The 21,660-nt window shown below is 37.8% G+C and overlaps 1 protein-coding gene across 1 annotated transcript in view; it reads right to left on the bottom strand.

Moving 5' to 3' along the window:
• The window catches only part of LOC132145441 (CUB and sushi domain-containing protein 2-like), a 313,214-nt gene that overhangs the window by 30,211 nt on the left and 261,343 nt on the right, over positions 1-21,660 (bottom strand). Inside the window, exons 40-48 of the mRNA XM_059556481.1 lie at positions 20,462-20,578; positions 20,028-20,237; positions 18,715-18,903; positions 15,212-15,389; positions 14,160-14,305; positions 13,352-13,432; positions 11,474-11,587; positions 2,863-3,051; positions 611-757 (exon numbers count right to left, since the gene is read on the bottom strand). Of these exons, the coding sequence (XP_059412464.1) occupies positions 611-757; positions 2,863-3,051; positions 11,474-11,587; positions 13,352-13,432; positions 14,160-14,305; positions 15,212-15,389; positions 18,715-18,903; positions 20,028-20,237; positions 20,462-20,578 (1,371 nt within the window). The remainder of the gene's footprint in view (positions 1-610; positions 758-2,862; positions 3,052-11,473; positions 11,588-13,351; positions 13,433-14,159; positions 14,306-15,211; positions 15,390-18,714; positions 18,904-20,027; positions 20,238-20,461; positions 20,579-21,660) is intronic.

Raw genomic sequence — 21,660 nt, 5'->3', positions numbered from 1 at the left:
AAAGCTACCTGAGAAACCATGCTCAGGTGTACCTTGGACAAAAACTGTTTTACATGCAAAGGGTGGTCACACCAAATGTTGTTTTAATTCAGTTAATTGACAAATACAATCTATTTATGACTATTTTTGAAAACAGCCTAACTTTTTAAACTAATTTTCCACAGTACTGTACTTTGTAGGAAGATTTCTTCAAGTGTCTTGGAGACGTTTGCCTTGTTTTTCTAGATTTGCATACAATAATCTCACTGGATTATTACAATTAATGGCAAAAGTAATGTTTGGATATGTAACCCTAATATTTCCTAATGACGCTACAGCAAAAGATATAAGTAACTGGCCTAAAACCATTTTATTTTTGATGAAAATACTGGTGGCCTAAGGCTTTTGCACAGTAGTGTGTGTGTATGTAAATGAAATATACACTACACCGTATTGTTTGCATGTATTTGCAAATAAATTTCTATTTCTAATTTAAATTGAAACTAAATTAATAGATTGATTTATACATTTTATTTAATAAATTGATTCCTTCATTGAGTTTTGAGAGAACTCCTAATCCACAGGGAACAGTGGCTTAGGAAAATTCAAATGGAAAAATTTGAATACTCACCGGAGTAGCGGATTCGAAAGCCCTTGTGGCTGGAGGTGTGATCAAAAGACCAGTGTAGGTAAACCTTGTTTGCAGTGCTAGTAATACTGAAGGGAGATGAATAGTTCCCACTCAGAGAAATGAGCAGTGGACTCTGTCTTGATGGACCTGCAGGATAAAGCAAAGCATAAAGTTCCCATGTATGTGATGCATCTCTGGCGAACAACTCAACTGTGAATTTAAAATGCATAGATTTTATTTAGATTTACTAAAAGTTGGAGTACATATGAACTTGAAAATCACACACAAAAGAAGAAAAAGAAAATAAAAACAAATAAAATGATTTATTATATATTTTTATAATATTTTGAACTTAAAAAAAAAAAAAACTGCGTCTCTCGCATCTCTCCTTGTCACTATCAGTAGCCACATATCTTACAAACTTCAAATTGACATGTTTACAACCAGCAGTGATAACAGTGGTGTGTTTCTGTCACAACACAGCCTCTCCACCGCTCATGGTTAATGCTGAGTGACAGGGCTCTGTTCATAAACTTCACTGGCAGCACTTTCAGATCAGCTGAACTCTGATTCAGTCCAGAGGTGTGTGTGTGTGTGTGTGTGTTAAAGGCCATTCCTGACATCATGTTAGCGTCTGGGCCAAGCTGCAGGGAGGTAAAGGGATCTGGTGTGATCTATTGTTGTGAAAAGCAAAGTCTGCTTCGTAGCGCAATGGGAGTTGAAAGCGTAATCAGCATTGAGCATGCCAGCTCCCCTCAGGAGTAGCTCACACTGCTCCCAGATGACACGCGAATACACACCAGCAGAGGCGCTTTATCAGCCTCAGAAAAAAGTGTGTTGCACTAAGTGATTCTGTGAGGCCCGGCTGTCATATACTGCACTCTCAGAAAAAAAGGTATACAAAAAGGAACTGTTTTCTGAGAGTGTGTATTTTTTTAAAATAATGTCTTTCTCTCTTTTTTAACAATGCTTAGATTTAGATTACATCATTTGAGGTACTACAAGAATAAATAATATTTGGGGTAGAATTTAAAACTCTGACTAACTTTTAGAAAACACTCAGAGACGTAATGTCCAATGCAATATACATTACCGTTACCACTGAGTTTTGGGTCAGTATGTTTATTTTTCTTAATAAACTAATACTTTTGTTTAACGCGGATGCATAAAATAGATTAAAAGTGACAGTAAAGACATAATAATGCAAGCTATTTTTATTTTAAATATATGATGCGTGTTTGTTTTTTTCACTTTGTATTCATCAAAGAAGAACCCTAAACATATCATTGTTTCTACAAAAATATTAAGCAGCACAACAATTTTTAACACTGACATGGCCACACATTAGTTTGGGGACCATTAATAATTTTTTCTTGGGAATCAAATCAGCATTTTATAATGAGTCCTGAAAGTTTATGTGACACTGAAGACTGGAGTATTTGCACTTAAAGAACTGAATTTGTTTAAAATGCAGTCTTAGTGAGCCAAAGAGACTGTTAAACGAAATGTTCACAATATGCAACAAGACTGCATGATTTTCATTGTTTAATAAATTATATTACTGGCTACTGTAATCTTTTTTCATTTGCACTTTATTTTATTCACATTTATTTTCCATATTTATATTTATTTTCAAATCGAATGCTGTATGGGGGGGTTGTTGCATGACTCAGCCATGGGCCACTTTAATGATGCTTAAAATGTGATGAGCCTCCATGTGTATAAGATGACCCTTCTGACCTGTAATCCACTTCCTAATCTCAGTCTAAATGGGATCACTTTGACCCCAGTAAAGCCACTGACCTAAGCCTGACCCTAAACAGACCTCTGTTGGCTAAAGCAATTTCCTTTGCCTTTTACAAAAGGTTTACACTGTGTAAAAGCGAAGGTCATCCCTTTTGACCTCTCTTCAACTGTCTATCTTGCCCAACACCGCAAGATTACCTGTGAGGTGCATGTCAGTAATTGTATTGGAAGGAGAAGAAAAAAAAACACTCCTTTGTGACCAAAAACCATGTCAGAACTAGTTTTGCTATGATGTTTGTACCGTGATTCAATCTCGTCAGAAAGCTTTATTTATTTTTATGACATGAACATTGTTACAAAATACATACACAAAATATAACACTGTATAAACAAAACTGTTTTCAATATTGATAATATTAATAAATGTTTACTGAGCAGCAAATCAGCATATTAGGATGATTCTTCATAAAAGATATGTGATAGATTTATGTGATGAATCCACTCACCATCAAAGATCTCCAGCTCATCAAACTGTCTGCTGGTCTGGAAATGTTCAATGGTGAAAGTGACGTTGTAACCTGAATCCACCTTCACCACCCAGGAGCAGGACTCAAAGTGCGGCAGGCTGCTGCCCGGTGACTGACTCAGGATTATCCCCGTGGAGGCTGTCAATACTTCGTTCATAGGACAGGTGACTGTGAAAAAGACAGACAAGAGGTACTTCAGCTCAATACATTATTACATACAAATTATAGGAAACAAAAGCATTTTCTTTTAACTTTCCACATCTAAACGTCAGCAATGGTAGCCACGATGTAAAATGCTAAGATTTAAAGGTCCCGTTCTTCGTGATCCCATTTTTCAAACTTTAGTTAGTGTATAATGTTGTTGTTAGAGTATAAATAATATCTGTAAAATTCTAAAGCTCAAAGTTCAATGCCAAGCGAGATATTTTATTTAACAGAATTCGCCTACAACGAATAACCAATTTGGACTACATCCCTCTAGTTCCTGCAGTAATGACGTCACTAAAACAGTTTTTTGACTAACCTCCGCCCACAGGAATACACAAAAAAATGGGCGAGGTCTTGTTGCGCTGCACGGAGAAGAAGAAGAGTTGCATTTGAAGAGTGCGTTTGTCGCCATGTCGTCAATACGCTGTTATTTTCATCCCAGAGTCCAATCAATTGTTTGGGCTTCCCAGGGACGCTGTACTTAAAGATCAATGGTTACAATTTATGTTTAACTTAGTTCCCGAAAATTATAATCCACATGTTAAACTATGTGCAGCACATTTTGCTGAGGACAGCTTCCTCAATCTCAATCAGTTTAATGCCGGATTCGCACAAAGATTATTCTTGAAAGATGGAGCAGTTCCCTCTTTGTCTGGAGAAGGCGTTGTTTATGGACCACAACCGGTAAGTGTATTTTATTATTTAAGTTGGTGCGTTTAACAGTTTCAGTGACTTATTACACAAAGGGCAACGCTGTTTAGCTTTGTTAACTAGATGGTAGCACTGTGCCAAAAAAATCGAATGCGATTTTCATGCGCATCTCCTCAGTAAAGGCATCTCCAGCACATGCGTTTAGATCAGGATTGCCAGGTTTTCAAAACAAATCCTGCCCACTTGCTTCTCAAAACTACTCCAAAACTAGCCCAATCACATTTCCAGGAGGGTATTGGCGCTAAGCTGGTGTCGAATCACAACACAGGAACCGCTGGCACAATCAGAACGCGTTACGTATTTCTGAAGGAGGGACTTTATAGAACTAGGAAGTCATCAGCCCGTTTTTATGACAGTGAAAATAGCAGTATACAGATAAGTGAATTGTGTGAAAAATACTGTTTTTTTTAAAGGCGAAACATGAACACATGTTATATTGCACACTGTAAACACAATCAAAGCTTCAAAAAAGCACGAAAAACGGGACCTTTAACTGTTAAAGACAGTAACAATCAAAGCAACCTACAGATGCTCAATTGCCCAAGGAATACATGAAAGAAACCTTTACCAAAAAAAAAAAAAACAACTACAGATCTTTAGCTTCATTCAATATGATGCTTCAGATGCAATAGAAAGTGTGCGGCTTATTGATCTCCCAACAATTCAAGGCCCAATACAGTCTTGCATGTACATGCCTTTGGTAAAGCACGTCAGCACCCCAGGCCAGTCTGTCATGACACTGGGAGGATTGATCGCTGTTGTTCGCACATCTGTAACGCCTGGCTCAACCCCTCAGTCTGCGGTTTCATCTCTCAGTCATTGATATTCCTCAGAGGCCCGCTGTGACATTTCCCCACACTTTTACCTTGAATTATCAGGCTTTATTCAGTGGCCCGTATTGGGCGCTTCTCTCAAATCTCGGAAGCCTGTCTCTTATTCTCTCTGCAGCTGTCAGAATACAAAGCAAGCATCCAAATACAAATCATAACATAAAAGGATAAACCCTCATCTCTGACACAATTCTATTATTTTGTCTCATTTCTTCATGACATGGATGAGAGGCCGCGTTCGGCATGTCTCAAGCCAAACCCCGTATCAGACAGGAAGGGATTGAGAATTTCTAACCTCACCGCTCACCTCTGCTTATCAGAATATCAATGGAAGCAGTGCTCTAAAACCCTGTAAATAACATGACCCACAGTAAACAGTTTTGTTTCTATATTTGGCCTCTTTAATTGGTCTTTTAGTCAGTCGTTTAGCACCTTAATTGACTAACATTTAAGCCCATGGGTCTGTGGACTGATTAGGATGGACATTAATCAAAGCAATAATTTCATGCATGCTAAGCACTGTCCGGCTTTACGTGTCAAACCTGAGATAAGTTATTCTTATAATTACATTCAGGTTCACTGTCCAGTGAATTGCTCCGGTGACAATGATTAAATTATAAAAAAGTTGCTTTGAGAATTGATAAGATGTAAATCACACTTGTGGTCTCTGGTTGAGATTGAGCTTGAGCTCGACGGATATGCAGGGACGGTACAGTTGCTGCTTTGACACGTTTCCTTTATGAGGGTAAAATATAGAGGCTCTGGGAATGGCTACAGGGCTCTGAGGGCGATATAAAATCTGAATGCGGTTTCATTGGAGGACAAACATTATCATGGATGCATATCGATGCCCGTTTGAGCCTATCATCGCTGCATAAAGCCTAAAGCGCTCAAGTAAAAAATACACCGCCAATAACCTACATCTGTGCATCCTGGAGCTCAAGCTCACAAATTACATTCTGTAAAATGTGTGCGTGGGTGTTACGGATCTTTATTTGCTGCCACATACTGCACTTTGAAAGCTGGCTGTTAACCTATAACAAACAAAGATGTACTGTAAAGCAACGAACTGATAGATATGACAAGTCTTTTGCGAGCATGTTTAATATATCGTAACCGTTATAGGCCTTGCAATATTCTTGATATTTACATTGTCAGTATATCCATGTTTAAATCAGTTTCTACTACAAATCATAAAAAACTCTTGACATCTGTGCTGAGGGCTACATTATATATAATATACTGTATATTCTATGGAGAGGTGGAGCAGGTGACAATACAGTAGAAATACAGTTTTTTTTTTGCTGGAAATTTAATCAGTTTAATGTTTTATGTATTCATTACTGGGTGATTTCAAATGCCAACTACTATTCTGAATACTACATATGAAAAAAAAAACTTTTTTTAATTGTTGTTATACTATATTATTTTTAGTTTTAATTTTAATTAATTTTACTGCTGCTGAATTAGGGCTGCAAAAAATTAACTGCGATTAATCACTTTCAAAATAAAAGTTTACGTTTCCATACTATATGTGTGCACTGTGTATATTTAGTATGTATATATAAATACACACACATGCATATGTAAATATTTTGTATATAAATCAAAAAAGTCTTTTAGGATGCTTTCACACCTGCCTCATTTAGTTCGGTTGAATCGTACCAGAGTTCGTTTCCCCCTTTGGTGCGGTTCTTTTGGGCAGGTGTGAAAGCAGCAATCGCACTCGGGTGCGCACCAAAAGCGGACAAAACAAGCGTACCGAGACCTGCTTGAAGAGGTGGTCTCGGTACGCTTTCAAATGAACTCTGGAGCGGTTTGTTTGTGGTGTGAACGTTATCCGACCACGAACAGACCCAACTGCAAAAAGTACTGATCATTTTTGGACTAAACCAGCTGCCGTAGTCAGCTGCGCTGTGCATTATGGGATTAGGAAGTGTTTGTTGACAGTTTGCACTTTAGCACGGCAGCTCGTGGAAAAACTTGGAGTAGTGAGGAGGTGCGGAGCCTCATAGAAATTTGGTCAGATGTCCATGAGCATGTCAGAGTTCAGAAGAATTAATGCATGCCTCTGCTTGAAGTTACGAGCGATGCCCGCTCGCCGTTTGCAGTGCATTAGAACATTGCTTTCAAGCCGCATCCGCGCTTCATTATAGAAATGTATTGTTTGCAATATATGTATTGTTTGCAGGGACAAAACCAGCCCGCGAAACTCCAAACTTTTGAATGGTGGTATATGCATGCCATCAGTGCAAAATGTAACACTTGGGTTAGAAACAGACTAAAACATTGCAAAATAGCTGATATGCTGCACAAATATATTGTGCTAAAGCAGAATCTCTTCCGGCTGATGCATTCCTCCCATCACACTGCCCAGCCCTAATTCCATTCTGCCCCAACAAAACAAGGGAGAGCATGACCCTCTAGACAGCATCTCAGACAAAATCCTCATCATCCAAGGCCTTTCACTATGGCGGCAAACGGAAATTAACTCGCTCAGGTCACCCTTATCCCCTAATCCACTTTGAAATGGACTGTCAAAGGCTGAATGTAAACAACAGTTTTGGTGGCAGATTCTGACAGAAGAGGAGAAGGCATGTCAAAACTGCTCCTTTAACAATGACAGCTGGAGATTATCTACTGTACAAGACGGGCTGGCATCTAAAAAGGGATTTTCAACTTAAAATGTCACCCTTCGTGACAATGAATTGCAAATATGGCCCCCACACATATATATATATTCAGAAAATGGCAACATACAGCATTCGTTTCATGATGTCAAAGAAAGGGATAAATGTCAAACGCAAATTGTCAATGTAGGCTTGTTTTGTCACATAAATGTTAATTTGTTAAGCTCCGCCCACTTGGTTACTGTTGCTAGCTCAGGCTAAATTGTCCAATGAGAATTAAGTCTCTTCAAAGACTGCAATTAATATGAATCAATACATATAATAACTAATGTTCTGTTTGTAGTATAAAGTTAAAATGTTCTTGCCAATGTTTTGTGTGATAATTTCCTACATAGTTTCATCCACAGTATGAACTTTAAGATTGCTTTAAATATTTGAAAGATGTGATTTTTTTTTTTTTTTTTTTGATTTTTATTGTTTTGTTAATACCATGTATTTGGATCATTTACGTAAAATTATGTTTAAAACAATTCAAACATACAGATTCTCCACAGACTTTGATAAAAGAAAAGATGAAAAGCTTTTGCGAAGGTCGATTATTAGCCAAAAACATCTGTAAGGGTCAGTTAAGGACTATTTTGTCTGAAAATAACTTGAATGAGTAATGCTTTGAAACATCTGAAGCTGAAAACATAAACATACACACATTTATTACATAAACACTGACTGTCTGAAAATGACTGTCTGAAAATGAGGAAGAGTGGGATTTCAAAATGAATAAGAGATGTGGAGATATTTTCACCATTTGTTATAATTCAGAAGATGAAAGGCGCAGAAGATAAACCGATTTTAATAGATTTAGATTTAGATTTAGTGTGTTCATAGGAGTTTCGCACATGCATTCAGTGACGTATATAATACAACAATATATCATATATAATTCATAAACAGATTAATATTTAATATAAACTCACAGAATTATGAATAAGAGAAAAATACTACAAACAATTCTAAATTATTAAATAATATTAAGAAAACAGCACTTAAATGCCATCAGGAGAAAAACTTCTTTGGGATTTTAATATCACCATGGTGACAGAAGGGTGGAATAACAAAATCAACATGCATGTGTGCATGACATTGTGCGTCACTGATAAAAAGCATGTTTTATTTAAGTATAAACACTGAACGTCTAGAAAGTGTGTGTATGCTTAGAGAAAAGTAGTTACGTGAGGTTCTCCTACCCTTCATTTGCATAATGGCACGTGATGCACTCTCAGCATTCACAGACCTATTTTCTCTCTCCAAATATGAGAGATACATAAACAAGAAAAGCGAGGGGAACACTGAGAGAAAAAGGGAAGACAAAGCAATGCAGCATAAGTGTTTTTAAATGGGACTGCCTTTGACTAGACAGCTTGAACCAGGGTTATCATAAGCAGGAAACATATAAAACAAATCAGACAAAAGAAAAAAAGAAAAGAAAGAAATATCAAGCATCTGCTCATCAAGCACTTGTCACAAACACAGGGTAGGATTTGAAGAGACTGGCACAAGGCTATCGTGTTTATGTGTATGTCTGATTACTTCTGCAGAAGAAACAGGAAGTTCTGGATGGGATTTTTTTGCATCAGAGAAGGGTTGAAAGAAGTAAGGAGAGATATTTGATGGAAAGCAAGACATGATGTATTCAGCAAGAGGATGTGACAGATCAGATGTCAGGTACGTACAGAGAGCAAGAGAGCGAGAGAGAGAGAGAGAGAGAGAGAGAGAGAGATGGGGAGAAGCTGTGATTTAATAGCTGGGTGCACCTGCAGCCTGGATATCCTCTGCATCTCAATGAGCTTTGCGTTACCTCTACCCATCACTGTCCTTCCTCTCTACTCTTTCAATCCCTCAGTTCTTCTCTCCGTATGCTTGCTCACACTTTCACTTGTTTTTCAGGATCACAGAAAACAAATCTGTCCTTAAATCAAAAATCAAAATGATCAATTGTCATTATATCAGGCCAATGATTGCCATTAAATGTAATCATGCACAAGCCATTTAACTCTGTATGTGAATATATTTAATGTAGTTAGTTTTTTTGAAAATGAAAGCATATCACAGCCTGTCCATGTTGGCATTTGAACAAATTGGCTAGATCCTGCCACATGAAAATAATTAATCAAAACACCATACAGAGTTTGACTGAATGTGTAGCCTTTGACGTCAAAGACAGGAAAGATTATGAAAGGTTAAAAATATTTTTGTCCTTGCTTTTGCCCCTTATTGGTGCAGTGTAGCCATATGGCAACACATAATTTTATTTTACTTTCTCGAACAAATTGCATTGTTGGAATTAAAAGGACAGATTTTGAAGAACACAAATAAGAAGCTGTTTTTTTAAACCCACATGACATTTGATTTCCTCCTAAATACTGCAAAGTGCTCTATTAAAAGATCCATACAGCAGGATTTTAAATGATTTCGTTACTGGACTTATTAAACATTGTAAATATAACCCATTCTACACTGTGCACTATGAAATTAAAGCTTATTTGTTTTGGTAAGTTAGTGTAAATGGTCACAAGTAAATGGTCACATTTTGTTATTCATGTTTTTCATTGTATTGCCAGTTGATCCTATCAGAACAAACATATTTCTCTCAACAGATGACTGATTTAAAGTATAAGATCACTTTCTTCCTCCTCCTCCTGTCTCTCATTCCACCAGTACCTCAGTCTTTCCTGTCTCTTTCCCTCCGTGGTGTTTGACGAGGCAGGCATACTTAATGTGACTGACAGCCAGAGGCAGCACCCTGACCAAATGGAGCGGGTGTCAGCTGGCTATGTTGGCCCTCAGTATAAGGGGCTTTTCATATAGCCGAAGCAATTAACTGTCGACACCTAATTAATGTTAGGATGAATTACAAAGCTTCAGAGAGAGCTCTGCCACCATGAAGGTTGAGGAGGTACATGTTTGGGCCTGCTATACTACATAAAACAAAATCTAATTATATGTCCTCCCTCTTCACACTGCCCCAAACCTCATCCTCTGCCTGACATATGCTTAAGCTGGAAATGATAAAGCTTTTCTGCTTTCGTTTCTTCTTTTTCTAAAGGCCTTAATCAATTTCTGCCAAACAGCTGGACTGCAGCGAACAAATTGCTTCCGGTGAACGAAGAGCCCAACTGCTTTTTATTTACATCACAGATGAGGCCAAACACAGGATGTATGTATTGATATATAACGAGGTCCAAAATATGAGACCATATTTTAAAACTGGGATTCGTAATGCTATTTAATCTTTGAAACAAACAGTTATAAAACAGTGCTGATTACATAATTTCTAATGGCAAAAAGGTTTTGGTCTCAGACTTTTGAACTTTACCATATACATACCGGGACATTCAAAAGAGGCCTTTTAGTCAGACCTACTGTACGCCATGAAGGCTAGCAAAGAGAGTTCAGACAGATAATTCTTCTACGCTGAGAGCAGAGAGATAAACATAATGAGGAGGAACTGAGGGAGTTTATGGGAAATGCCATATCAAATCACATAAAAGCAGCTGGAGGAAAGGTAGATGAGCGTTTAGCATACTCATGGGGTTTGCTTGACAGGCTCTGAGGTATTTCATCCCACCTCTAAGCCAACAGCAATAATGAAGCTTCATATAGCACAGAACCAACTATCATGATCAATAGACCCATCATGCATTGCAACACAGTGGGGGTATATTTTATAGTATATAAACGAAGGACTGGTCTTTTGTAAAATGCAGAGGGCGGAAGTCACAAAGAATTAAAAAAAAATACATATGGTTAGTGAATACTACTACGCACATATTCACATCAAAGTACTACTTTATGAACCAACTGTTAAGTGAATTCATCCCAGTGAGTAGTTTAACCAAAAAGAAAATGACTTCTTTCTTTTCTTTTCTTTTCTTTTCTTTTTTAACAAAAATTTATAGAATGGAGCCTAACTGACTTCTATTGTATGGATAAAACAGTTTAAATGCAGAAAGAAGAAAGGATGATGTTTCATTATAGCTAAAGCTGGTTTAGGTTTGTTAGGTGGTGGTTTACCTGGCATAATCGTGTTAAAACCCAACCAAATTGGTCTTTATCATTAACCTGGTTGACCAAAGGTCTTAGTGGTTAAGCAAAAGGAAAACACCATACTGGGAACCAAAAAAAAAAAAAACTACCAAGAGATGTGTAACTTACTATCACATGAAGGTGGAGGTCCTTCAAACTCAAGATGAGTCCCCAGGCGACAGGTTTGAATGCTGTTCCCATTCAGATGATATCCTGGTAGACATCTGTACCGCACAATATCACCTGTCGAAAGAGAAAGAGTGAACTTTATCAATTGTCTTTCAGATGCACTTCATACTTCTGAAATATTATGGAGAACATGGGATTTCTGAGGAACTCGAAACAACAGGAGCAACATCTGGCTGTTCCTGTTGTTGCCTCACTCCTAACTTGAAGGCCATGTCCCCTCACCATCTCGCTTAATGGCTGACTGTAACCATAAAAGAAAAATATAGAGAAGGAAAGAGGAGAAGGGAGACTCGACGTGCTGGCGCTGCATTGCAGTGTAATTAAGGAAGCACCACACAGCATGGTTTACATTCATAACACCCATCGGCTGCTACCTGAGGGCCGCTCACATCTCAGAAGCAAATCTCCCTGTTGCTACACAAACACTCAAGCACGCTGTGACTCAGCTAAGAGGAGCAAAAACACCTTGTGGTTTTATAATACAGCATTTAACTTCACTGAAATAATGGAACACAAGCTAGAGCAGAAAAAAAACAGGCTTTGCATGCTTTGAAAAAACACATATAGGAATGCGTTTGTGGCTGTGAGAGAATGCGGTCATGGCCATCCAAACACAGCAGGCTTTGTTCAATCATTGAATTAACCGAATTAATTGGATGTGTTGGATAATCAGTGATCAAAACAGTGATTCAGTGCAGGTTAGTGACAAGGACCATGACTGCTTTAACCCCGATGGAGGCTCTACAAACACTCCATTCCAGAGGGATCAAACAACCCTGTACCGACCCATTTAGAACAATTAATATCAATGAATGCATTTTTTCCCCATGGCAGAGAAGCAGTGCATTGATTTAACAATGGATTTCAGAGGCGATAGTAGATGGTGAGTTGTCATTAGACCACCACTGAGGTTACGAATGCATTATTATTTGCAAGTGTTTTTTGTGGGCACTCAAATGAAGGTGAAACCAACAGCTTCAATAAACTATTAAAAAGATTTAGGGGGAATAAAAGTTAATCATATAATAATAATAATAATAATAATAATAATAATAATAATAATAATAATAATAAATAAATCAATATTAGTGATGATAAAATCTAACATAGGTACCAAAGCCAAAATTTGTAAATCATAATTTGTGTTTATATATATATTCTAAATAAAATATTAGTAGTAGTGTTGTTGTTGCTGCTGTAGGTGGAATGATGTAGTTACGACTAAACTAATATCACTAATTTAATTAAAAACAAATATCTGAGTCAAAAAAAAATCCAGCTAAATAATAACAAAATATATAACAAAACAAAATAAATAAAAAATGAAGCAAAACTCAACATTTTTCAAATCACCTGCTATAGGAATGCATCACAACCATTTTAAATACAATACAAAAATGTATATGTAATAACTAATATAGCTTCTATCTGCTTTCCACCCATTTTGTGTTTGCAAAAATGTAAACTCAACACCATGCACAACACAACATAGCCTCTGTTTTGAATTCTGGCAATGAGTCAGCATATCAGCACAGCCCTTTGGGACTTGTAGCCCTGGCATCTGAGCGGTTTTCTCTCCTCAAAGAGAGTTCTCGAGGGGGGTTAGGGGTGGGGGGGGGGGGGGGGGGGTGTGGCTGGCTCTGCTATTCTGGGAACATTATTAATGAGAGCCGCTCAAGCCTGAAAATGAACTGGCAGGCTGCGTCTATGCTCAAAATGTTCCACTTATACTGGGCCAGGCCGAGTCCACCAACACAAATGCACACAAGCAGGCATACAAATCAGATTGTTAATGATGTAAAATCAATTCAAACTCACCTATCTTAAATTCTTTACTGGCCATCAGAATTTCGGCATTAGGAATTATGGAAGGTGGCAAACAAAACTGAAGTCTATAGGCTAGAAGCATAAGAAAGAGAGGCAAATAGAAAAGAGTCAGACCTGTCATATTGCACTGTTGTATCCACTGTTAAGGTAAAGAACATTTCTACATGACACAAAGTGGAATTATTAAGAGATCAGTTCATGGGTTTAATGGTTTCAGGGTTTGACTGAATAGCTAATATTCCCATTAGCCCTTGCTGGCAGAGGCAGTAACTAAATTCAAATGCATGTATTGTGCAAGTGGTCATTTATTCTGAACATTTTCCCCTCAAAACACCATTTTACATGCTTTTCATTATATTATAGTAGACGTTTGACCAGTTCTCATATTTGTAGGGCTCTTAGGTGTGACTGGTCTACTGGTTTGAGAAAAAATAACAGTATTCGGTTTAAAGTACATATGCAGTGTCCAAATTTTCATGGTCTTGTCATGAACTTGTCATGTACATTTGACTGGGACTAGAGATCAAGTCTGGTTTAAGTACTAAAACACTGCAGACACATGTCATAGTCTAATTCATTCAGACCCTCTTCTTGACTCGCACTTGACCCTCTTTCGGTTTCAGTCTTCAATCTGACTCAACCAACTCAGGTCTTGGCCTGGGCTTGGACTCAAATGAGCTGCTCTACAAATCTGCAATACTTGTTCAGTTACAAACATCCACAGAGTCCTGCCTCAATCAACAAACTGCTATGTAGATGTATGAGAATGCTAATGGTAGCTTTGACTTGGACTAGTTACCTTGGTAGTTGATCTTGAACAGTCCACCTTTCTCAGAATTGCTTCGGAAACGTATTAGAACTTGATTAGATGTGCTGCTTGGTGGGTTGTTGGGCTCTCCCTCAGTAAACACTCCAAGCTTGCGAACTGTTTCCTGTGGTCCATCCCTGTTTAAGATTCAATTTTTAAATTCAACATATAAAACCCGCTAACATTGCATACTCAGGAGAACACCACATGCTCTGTTGCCTAAAAATGCACAGCAAGTCAGATCCCACACATATTGATCACCAGGCTGATTTGAAAAGCATTTCTCTGCATATTGATTACTCTACTGATTTCAGAGACGATTCTAGCCATACTGATTACCTCTCTGATTTCAAAGACTTTTCTCACATTCTCATAGTGAGTGCACTACGTTCACTTTAGCTCAGGTCAGACTCAGTTGCTCTGTCAAGACATTGTAAAACCGAGGTCACCATCTACAAGGACATCACCTAGAGGGCTTACCTCAATCTTTACAGCCCTGTAATGGGGAGGGAACTACTTGGCGCCAACCTAATCCCAGTTTTAACCATGTCCATTCAGCTTCAAAACCATCTGTTTGTGGCTGTCTGAGCTTGTGTTACAGATTACGTCCTAAACGGCTAAAGGGAGTACTGGCTCACTGAAGTGAGGCCAAGCTGTCTTGATGGAGCTTTTCTTGGCTGTTCTGGTTAAACTGTACCTCTAGGTTGACTTGAACTGCATGTAAGAGTAGGGAAAGATCAATCCTTCCTCAGTTAATCCAAACAGAAATTTGCAGTGTCAAGAGAAGCAATGAATTTAAAGAAGATGTGTGCTAGGACTGCAACTGTTTGCCTTACATGTTTTAGGGTGAACCTGAGACAGGGTTCAAAGTCTTTCCTGCATATACAGGCCTCAAGTGACTCAACGCAGAGGCTCATTAATTAATCACCAGTTTGAGCTTGCTATAAATATGTTCCCTCCCCAAAAAGAGAGTGACTGAGAGAAAAAGAGAACCTGACAAGGTACGGAAGGATAATTGCAATAGAAAAAGTTTGACAACTCACCAGACTGTGATGAAATCTTGGGGGCCATGGACTTGCAGAAGGGTGAAATTAAGACGGATACCGAGGCCGCGTGCCACCGTGATCAGCCAGCTGCAGTCTGCAGAAGTGGGGTAATCCTCTGGGTAACCGGGGGAGAAGATAGTGCCATTGTCTGATGTAATGTTACCTCCACAGGGCACTAGAAGGCAAAAATGAACATACAGAAACGGAAAAACTTTTTGTAGCAACTAAAGATTAAAGAAACACCATCACGGAAAGCAGCCTTGCGCAGAAATGTATTACAGCATGCAGGGGAAGGTGGAAAAAGCTGGAACCAGGACAGGGCAGGGCGACATGGGGCAAAAATCCCTGCTGGGTTCTAAAACACCACTCAGTCTTTCCCAGTAGTTCACTTTTCTTGTCCAACTCCATCATAGAAATCCCTCTTGGAGCAGTGCTTTGCATTTATATAGACATGTCCATGTTTCCAATGATTTAAATGAGCCCCAGACATATGAAATCAAATCCCCTTCCTGTACATGCTGATCCCAGGCTGCTGCCCCAAGTTGGGGGGGGGGGGGGGGGGGGTAATCAATGCGATTCAGCTGGCGAAATAAAGCTAGGCCCACTACTTGTACGCACATGTAAAGACTGTCGTAATACACTCTCGCTCTGCCTGTACTCTCAGCAGTTTCTTGCACCGTCAAGGTCTTGCCATCCCCACATCCCTTTCTACTCATTCCCGCCCTCTCAAGCTTTCCTCCTTCTTCATTTCCTCTCGTCCGATGGAATGGTGAGAGGGGCACCTATGTTAATCCCTCGTGCTGTGTGCTCTCTCTCGCCACCTTACTTGCTAAATGAAGTATCGATCACAGCATTGATTTAAAAAAAAAAAAAAAAAACGCCACGCTATCAAGCAGAAATGCATGGTGACGCTATCGATTGGGCAAAACAAGTTTAGTAGCGAGGTGGAAAAGGAGGATGTGGGCTTGTGGTGAACTAAAAAAGAAGAGAGAGCCATAGATGGAGGACCAGGCCAAGTAGGCTGATATAGACAGGTGGAGCAGAGGAAGAGAAAATCGATCAGCTTTCTAATGCCTGGGAGAGGAAATCTATGTACATGACACCCAGGGCATGAACTATTGGTGGCAGCATATGTAGGTGATGTAGGGGTGTGAAGTACTTCAAATTTTAAAATGTAAATACAATTTATTTGTGCTTCTAAAGAGACATCTCATAAGTTACCACAGCATAAAGTCTTTGACCTAAAGCAATGCACTGTTACAGCAGCCTTTTAATATCAGTAAAGATGGACAAATTTAAATTGCGTGTGTATCTGAGTGTGCACATGGTCAACTGGTCATCAGGCGATAAACAGTTATATTCAAAAGTCAAGTTAATACACTACCAGTCAAAAGTTTTTGAACAGCAAGATTTTTTATGTTTTTTAAAGATTTCTCTTATGTTCACCAAGCCTGCATTCATTTGATCTACAGTACAGCAAAACCACTAATATTGTGAAATATAATCAACTATTTAAAAATTTTTTTCTATTTGAACATTTTAAAATGTAATTTATTCCTGTGACTTCAAAGCTGAATATTTACATCATTACTCCAGTCACATGATTCTTCAAAACACCATTGTAATAATCTGATTTGCTGTTCAAAAATTTTTTTCTTATTATTTATATTATTATTATTATTATTGTTGTTGTTGTTGTTGTTGAAAACAGCCGAGTATATATATATATTTTTCAGGTGTCTTGGATGAATAGAAAGTTAAGAAAAACAGCATTTATCTGAAATAGAAACCTTTTTTAACATTATAAATGTCTTATGTCAAGCTTTTAAATGGTACTGTATATTGTATAATGTCACAAAAACTTTTTATTTCAGATAAATTATGATCTTTGGATCTTTCTATTCATCTAAGCATCCATAAAAAAATACTGTTTTTAATATTGATAATTATAAGAATAAAAAATGTTTCTTAAACAGCAAATAAGCATATTAAAATAATTTCGGAAGGATCATGTTCTGAAGGATCATGTTGAAGACTGGAGTAATAATGCTGAAAATTAAGCTTTGGTCACAGGAATACATTAATTGTAAAATATATGCAATATATTCAATGTATTCAATTAAAAAGCAGCTATTTTAAATAGTAAACATTTCACAATATTACTGCTTTTGCAGTATTTTATATCTAATAAATGCAGGCTTGGTGAACAGAAGACAATTTTTTTAATAAATAAATAAAATAAATAAAATAAATAAAATTCTAAATAATCAGGATGCTTGTAAATAGCCATTGTCTGATGATTTTTTCAGTATTAAAAGCTATTATAAAAATCAAGTTGTGCATTTACAACCTAATTCAAGCACCTGAGATGGTCTATATATATATATGTATATATATATATATATATATATATATATATATATATATATATATATATATATATATAAACGCTAAACAAAAGTCACATCTTTCATCTTTTGGTCTTGGCAGTGTGCATATTACACAGCATGGGACCGTGTGTCATATAAATTCTTCTCTTTTCCACTCTGTCACACCAGAGCTCTCGATTACCACAAATTCAATTATGCACAGCGCAAGAGTGTTTTAACAAGGCCCAGGTTGATACTAAGATTTTCTTTGTGTGGATTATTATAAAACAAAGTGGCTGAATAACGTGTGTTTCTATTTGCGGGTTCACCTGTGCAGCAGCGCTGGGCAAAGCACCGGCGCCTGAACGAGGCGACAAGGCTGCAAATACTATGTCAGCCTTTTGAGTACCTCCCTGGAGCGTCTTTATTCTCACATGAGCATTCAGCATCCCCTGTGCATATGTTACCCCATGACCTGCTGCATAATTAACTCATTGAATCAACAGAAAAACGAGCATGAGAATGTGGGTCAAGGATGAACTCGATTAATTTCCCATCATCCCCTTGGAGGAGATGTTAGAAAGAAGCCATTGAGTCTGTAGGGATGGTTTACAGTGAAAAATTTGCATTTATGTGCAGTTGCCCTCCTTGACCACACATCCAAAGCAGGATTGACGATGGGAAGAGCAAAGCTATTGATTAAATATACATAATGCCGTATTTGCTCATATAGACAATTTTATGTTAGTTTTTGCTATTTGTGAAACTCAGCCGCTGTTCACCATTCACTTGCATTGTAAAAAAAATAAAAAATAAAAACAGCAGCATGAACATGCTGTGAAAGCGCTCCTTTTGTGTTCAATGGGGGGGAAAAAGTCAAATAGGTTTGGAACGATAATTAAATGATTCCTGAATTTTCATTTTGGGGTGAATAACAACTTTAAAACTTGCATTTATGTACAATTATTGAAATTTGTCACATTTAAATGTGTAATGACATTGAGAATGTATAGTTTATTAAATTTGACAGATAAAACTAGGTTAGTTACTATATAAAAACTGTCCTCTCAGAATGCAAATAAGCATACCAGATGTTTACTGATGTGGGGGAGGAACTGGAGGGGGTTGTACCTTCACAGCGAGGAAACGGATGATCCCAGTTGCGCGTTGTGCCATGTTGACAGGTAAGAATGGAGTGTCCCATCAGCTGATATCCTGGATAGCACTCAAAGGAGATGGACTGACCCACATTATAACCAGCCCCAACCACCACACCATTGCGAAAGGGTTCAGGATCAGGACACTCTTGAAGTTCATATGCTGGATAGATGAAAGACAAGGGGAAGAAAATCTATGATTTATTTTTGAACCTGCTAGAAGAAAGCCAGGCCCAAATGCATCTTTTTTGACATGACGAGTGCATCTTTTGTGACACCTCAAAGAAATCAACTTTCATTCAAAAAAAAAAAAAAGATTGCTCTGAGCTCCAAGTACCAATCTAAACTAAGATTCTGTGAAAATTACATTGTAAACCCTATGCATGGAATCAACTGATTGCTGTACACCAACAAAGCATTGGGATTTGATTCAAAGTAGATGCAATCAAAGCTCTGGCAATAACAATGCTGTTACTTTTTCTCAGATATGCAGGTCTCAAATTCATGGCAATGCAAAACACATTAATATCACCACATTCTGTCTCTGGGTCAAGATGTTTTTCTTGGGTTTCTTCATTTTTTTCCCGTTCATTTTCCTCCATTATGTCTTTCAAGCCATTCAGAAGAAAAGTTTTGAAATAAAAATTCATATGCATTCCTTTCATTAGTTCTGCCTGAGTCTGGAGCCATTATCAAGCTTTTCCAAGTTATTTTTTTCAAATCTCATAGACAGAAAAGGAAATACGCTGAAGCTTCGAAACTAAATGACCATGCCTAAAGAAACTTATTTCTGTAGATCAGAACATCTTTGGTAACAAGGGTATACTGCCGGATTAAAATGCCTGATTTATATGCTAATGTACACATAATTATGTAAATACAGATTTCAGTCATTTCAATACTACAAACAGTCATTGCATTATAGTGTAAATTCTGATAGCTTGGATCCATCCTAAAAAAGGCCATGTCTATGAAACAATTTAAAATTCACTCATTGGACTCATATTCTACTTTGAATTCTGGAATCAGCAGCATTTTATACATATGCACAGCTTCACAGAGAATGGCTTATTACTGTGTTTACTCGTTATCTTGACTGATTGACTTAGCAAGGTATTGAAAATGACATTCAAATTGAGGTTCCTGGGAAAATAAATGTGCAAAGGCAGAACTGCAACAACAATGCTAACTACAACAATATGTGGAGTTTTTTTCCCAATTTTTTTTATCCTTCAGTAAAATGGCTAAACTTGGTCAAAACTTTTCCAGCTTTTTTCGTTTCCTTACCCTGATAATCAAATCTGAAGCCAGGTTTATTTTGAGAGTGGTCACTATGAAAATATATAGCAGTCTCATGGGAAGTGGTTAGAAGAGACGGTGGCAAGTCCTGCCCACTAAATCTGCCAATCACTGTGCTGGTGTCAAAAGGCCCATTCCTAATTTCCAGGAAATCGTGGTTGGCCTCAGTGGAAAAGTTCAAGAACTGCACATGAGCCCCTGTTTGGATGATAAAACAAGATGTGTTTAGTGAAATAAATGGCATCCAATGGCATAAAATGGGATTGGTTCTAATAACTAAAAGGTAGGAATTTGATTCCTTATAGCTTCAATATCTGGGTAACATAGTTAGCATTACCCGTTTTATCCAGCCATCTTAAACTACATCTCACTACCAGCAAACTCTTTTTAAACAGCATCTGGTCATTCTGCTGTGTCCTCACCGTAACCGACTGGCAAGTAAATCCTCCAGGTGCAGTCACTGTTGCTAGGGTAGTTTCCTGGGAAACCAGGGCTGAGGATGGTGCCTTCCATCTCCTCTCTGATTCCCCCACACTGAGCTGAAAAGAAAAATGAGGAGGACACTGTTTGAAACATTCATTTGTAGAAAACACATGCTGTGGTATAAACCTGCTGAGCTCAAGGTTCAAGTACTAAAGACCAATAAAAACAGCGGACAGCTGTCAGGCTATCATTAGAGAATAATATGAGGGGACCAACAGGCTATTTCCACTCCTTTTGATTGGCGGGAATATATGTATATATGTATGGCAGATGACTGAAAGTGAAATTGCTGTCACTGACCTGGGGACACAAAACTGAATTTATATGCAATATGTTATAAAAGATAAACATGACATGGATTTTAAATATGTCAAACGAAGAAAAGTTTATTATGTCTAACATTATGAAAGCAGAAAAAAAAAATGATAGCCCAACATTCTTTTAATTTAACTTTCAATGGAACTCAGATAAAGGCAAATGTAAATAATATAATTTTAAAATAATCAAATAAAACATCCATAGGGAAAGAGGATTTAAACATGCAATGTTCATGTGATATCTACAACAACCTGTGTGGGCTACAAGTCGATCGACGTTCCACGTTGCTAAGCAATGCCGTCTACCTTGTGCAGTGACCCTAAAAGCTTTGAGTCGAATAAAGAAATGTAACACATTAGCTTTTCTATTGACATCATAGGGAAAACAAGTCTTTCATTTATTAAAAGGGCCAATTCACTTCCCGAATCTATCAAAGGCCACTCGAGCACCTCTGTAGCCTTCAATCTTCTCATATCAGTGAAAACGCATGTTCTATCCCCTCCTCCTCCCCTCGAGGCTTTGAGTCTAAACTACTGATTGATTTAAATATCACTCTGATTAAAGCCCTGGCTTTGGACTCAAAGAGATTCTATGGATGTGCTGAGAAGCCTTACAAAGCTTCAGATCCTGAATGGAGTCTATATAGAATGGAGGGGTTAAAAATGTGCTCTGTGCCTTTGAAAAAACAGCAGGAACCAGGAAACTGCTGATGACTGTCCAAGCCATGAATCATCTCAAGAGATCCATCAATCAAAGCAGATGGAACTAATAAGGACCTAACCGGACACTACTAGGCTTTTCTCAAGAAACATGTGATGCT

Source organism: Carassius carassius, chromosome 8 (genome assembly GCF_963082965.1).
Source record: "Carassius carassius chromosome 8, fCarCar2.1, whole genome shotgun sequence".
NCBI lineage: Eukaryota > Metazoa > Chordata > Actinopteri > Cypriniformes > Cyprinidae > Carassius > Carassius carassius.
This window is presented reverse-complemented; position numbering and strand designations above follow the sequence as displayed.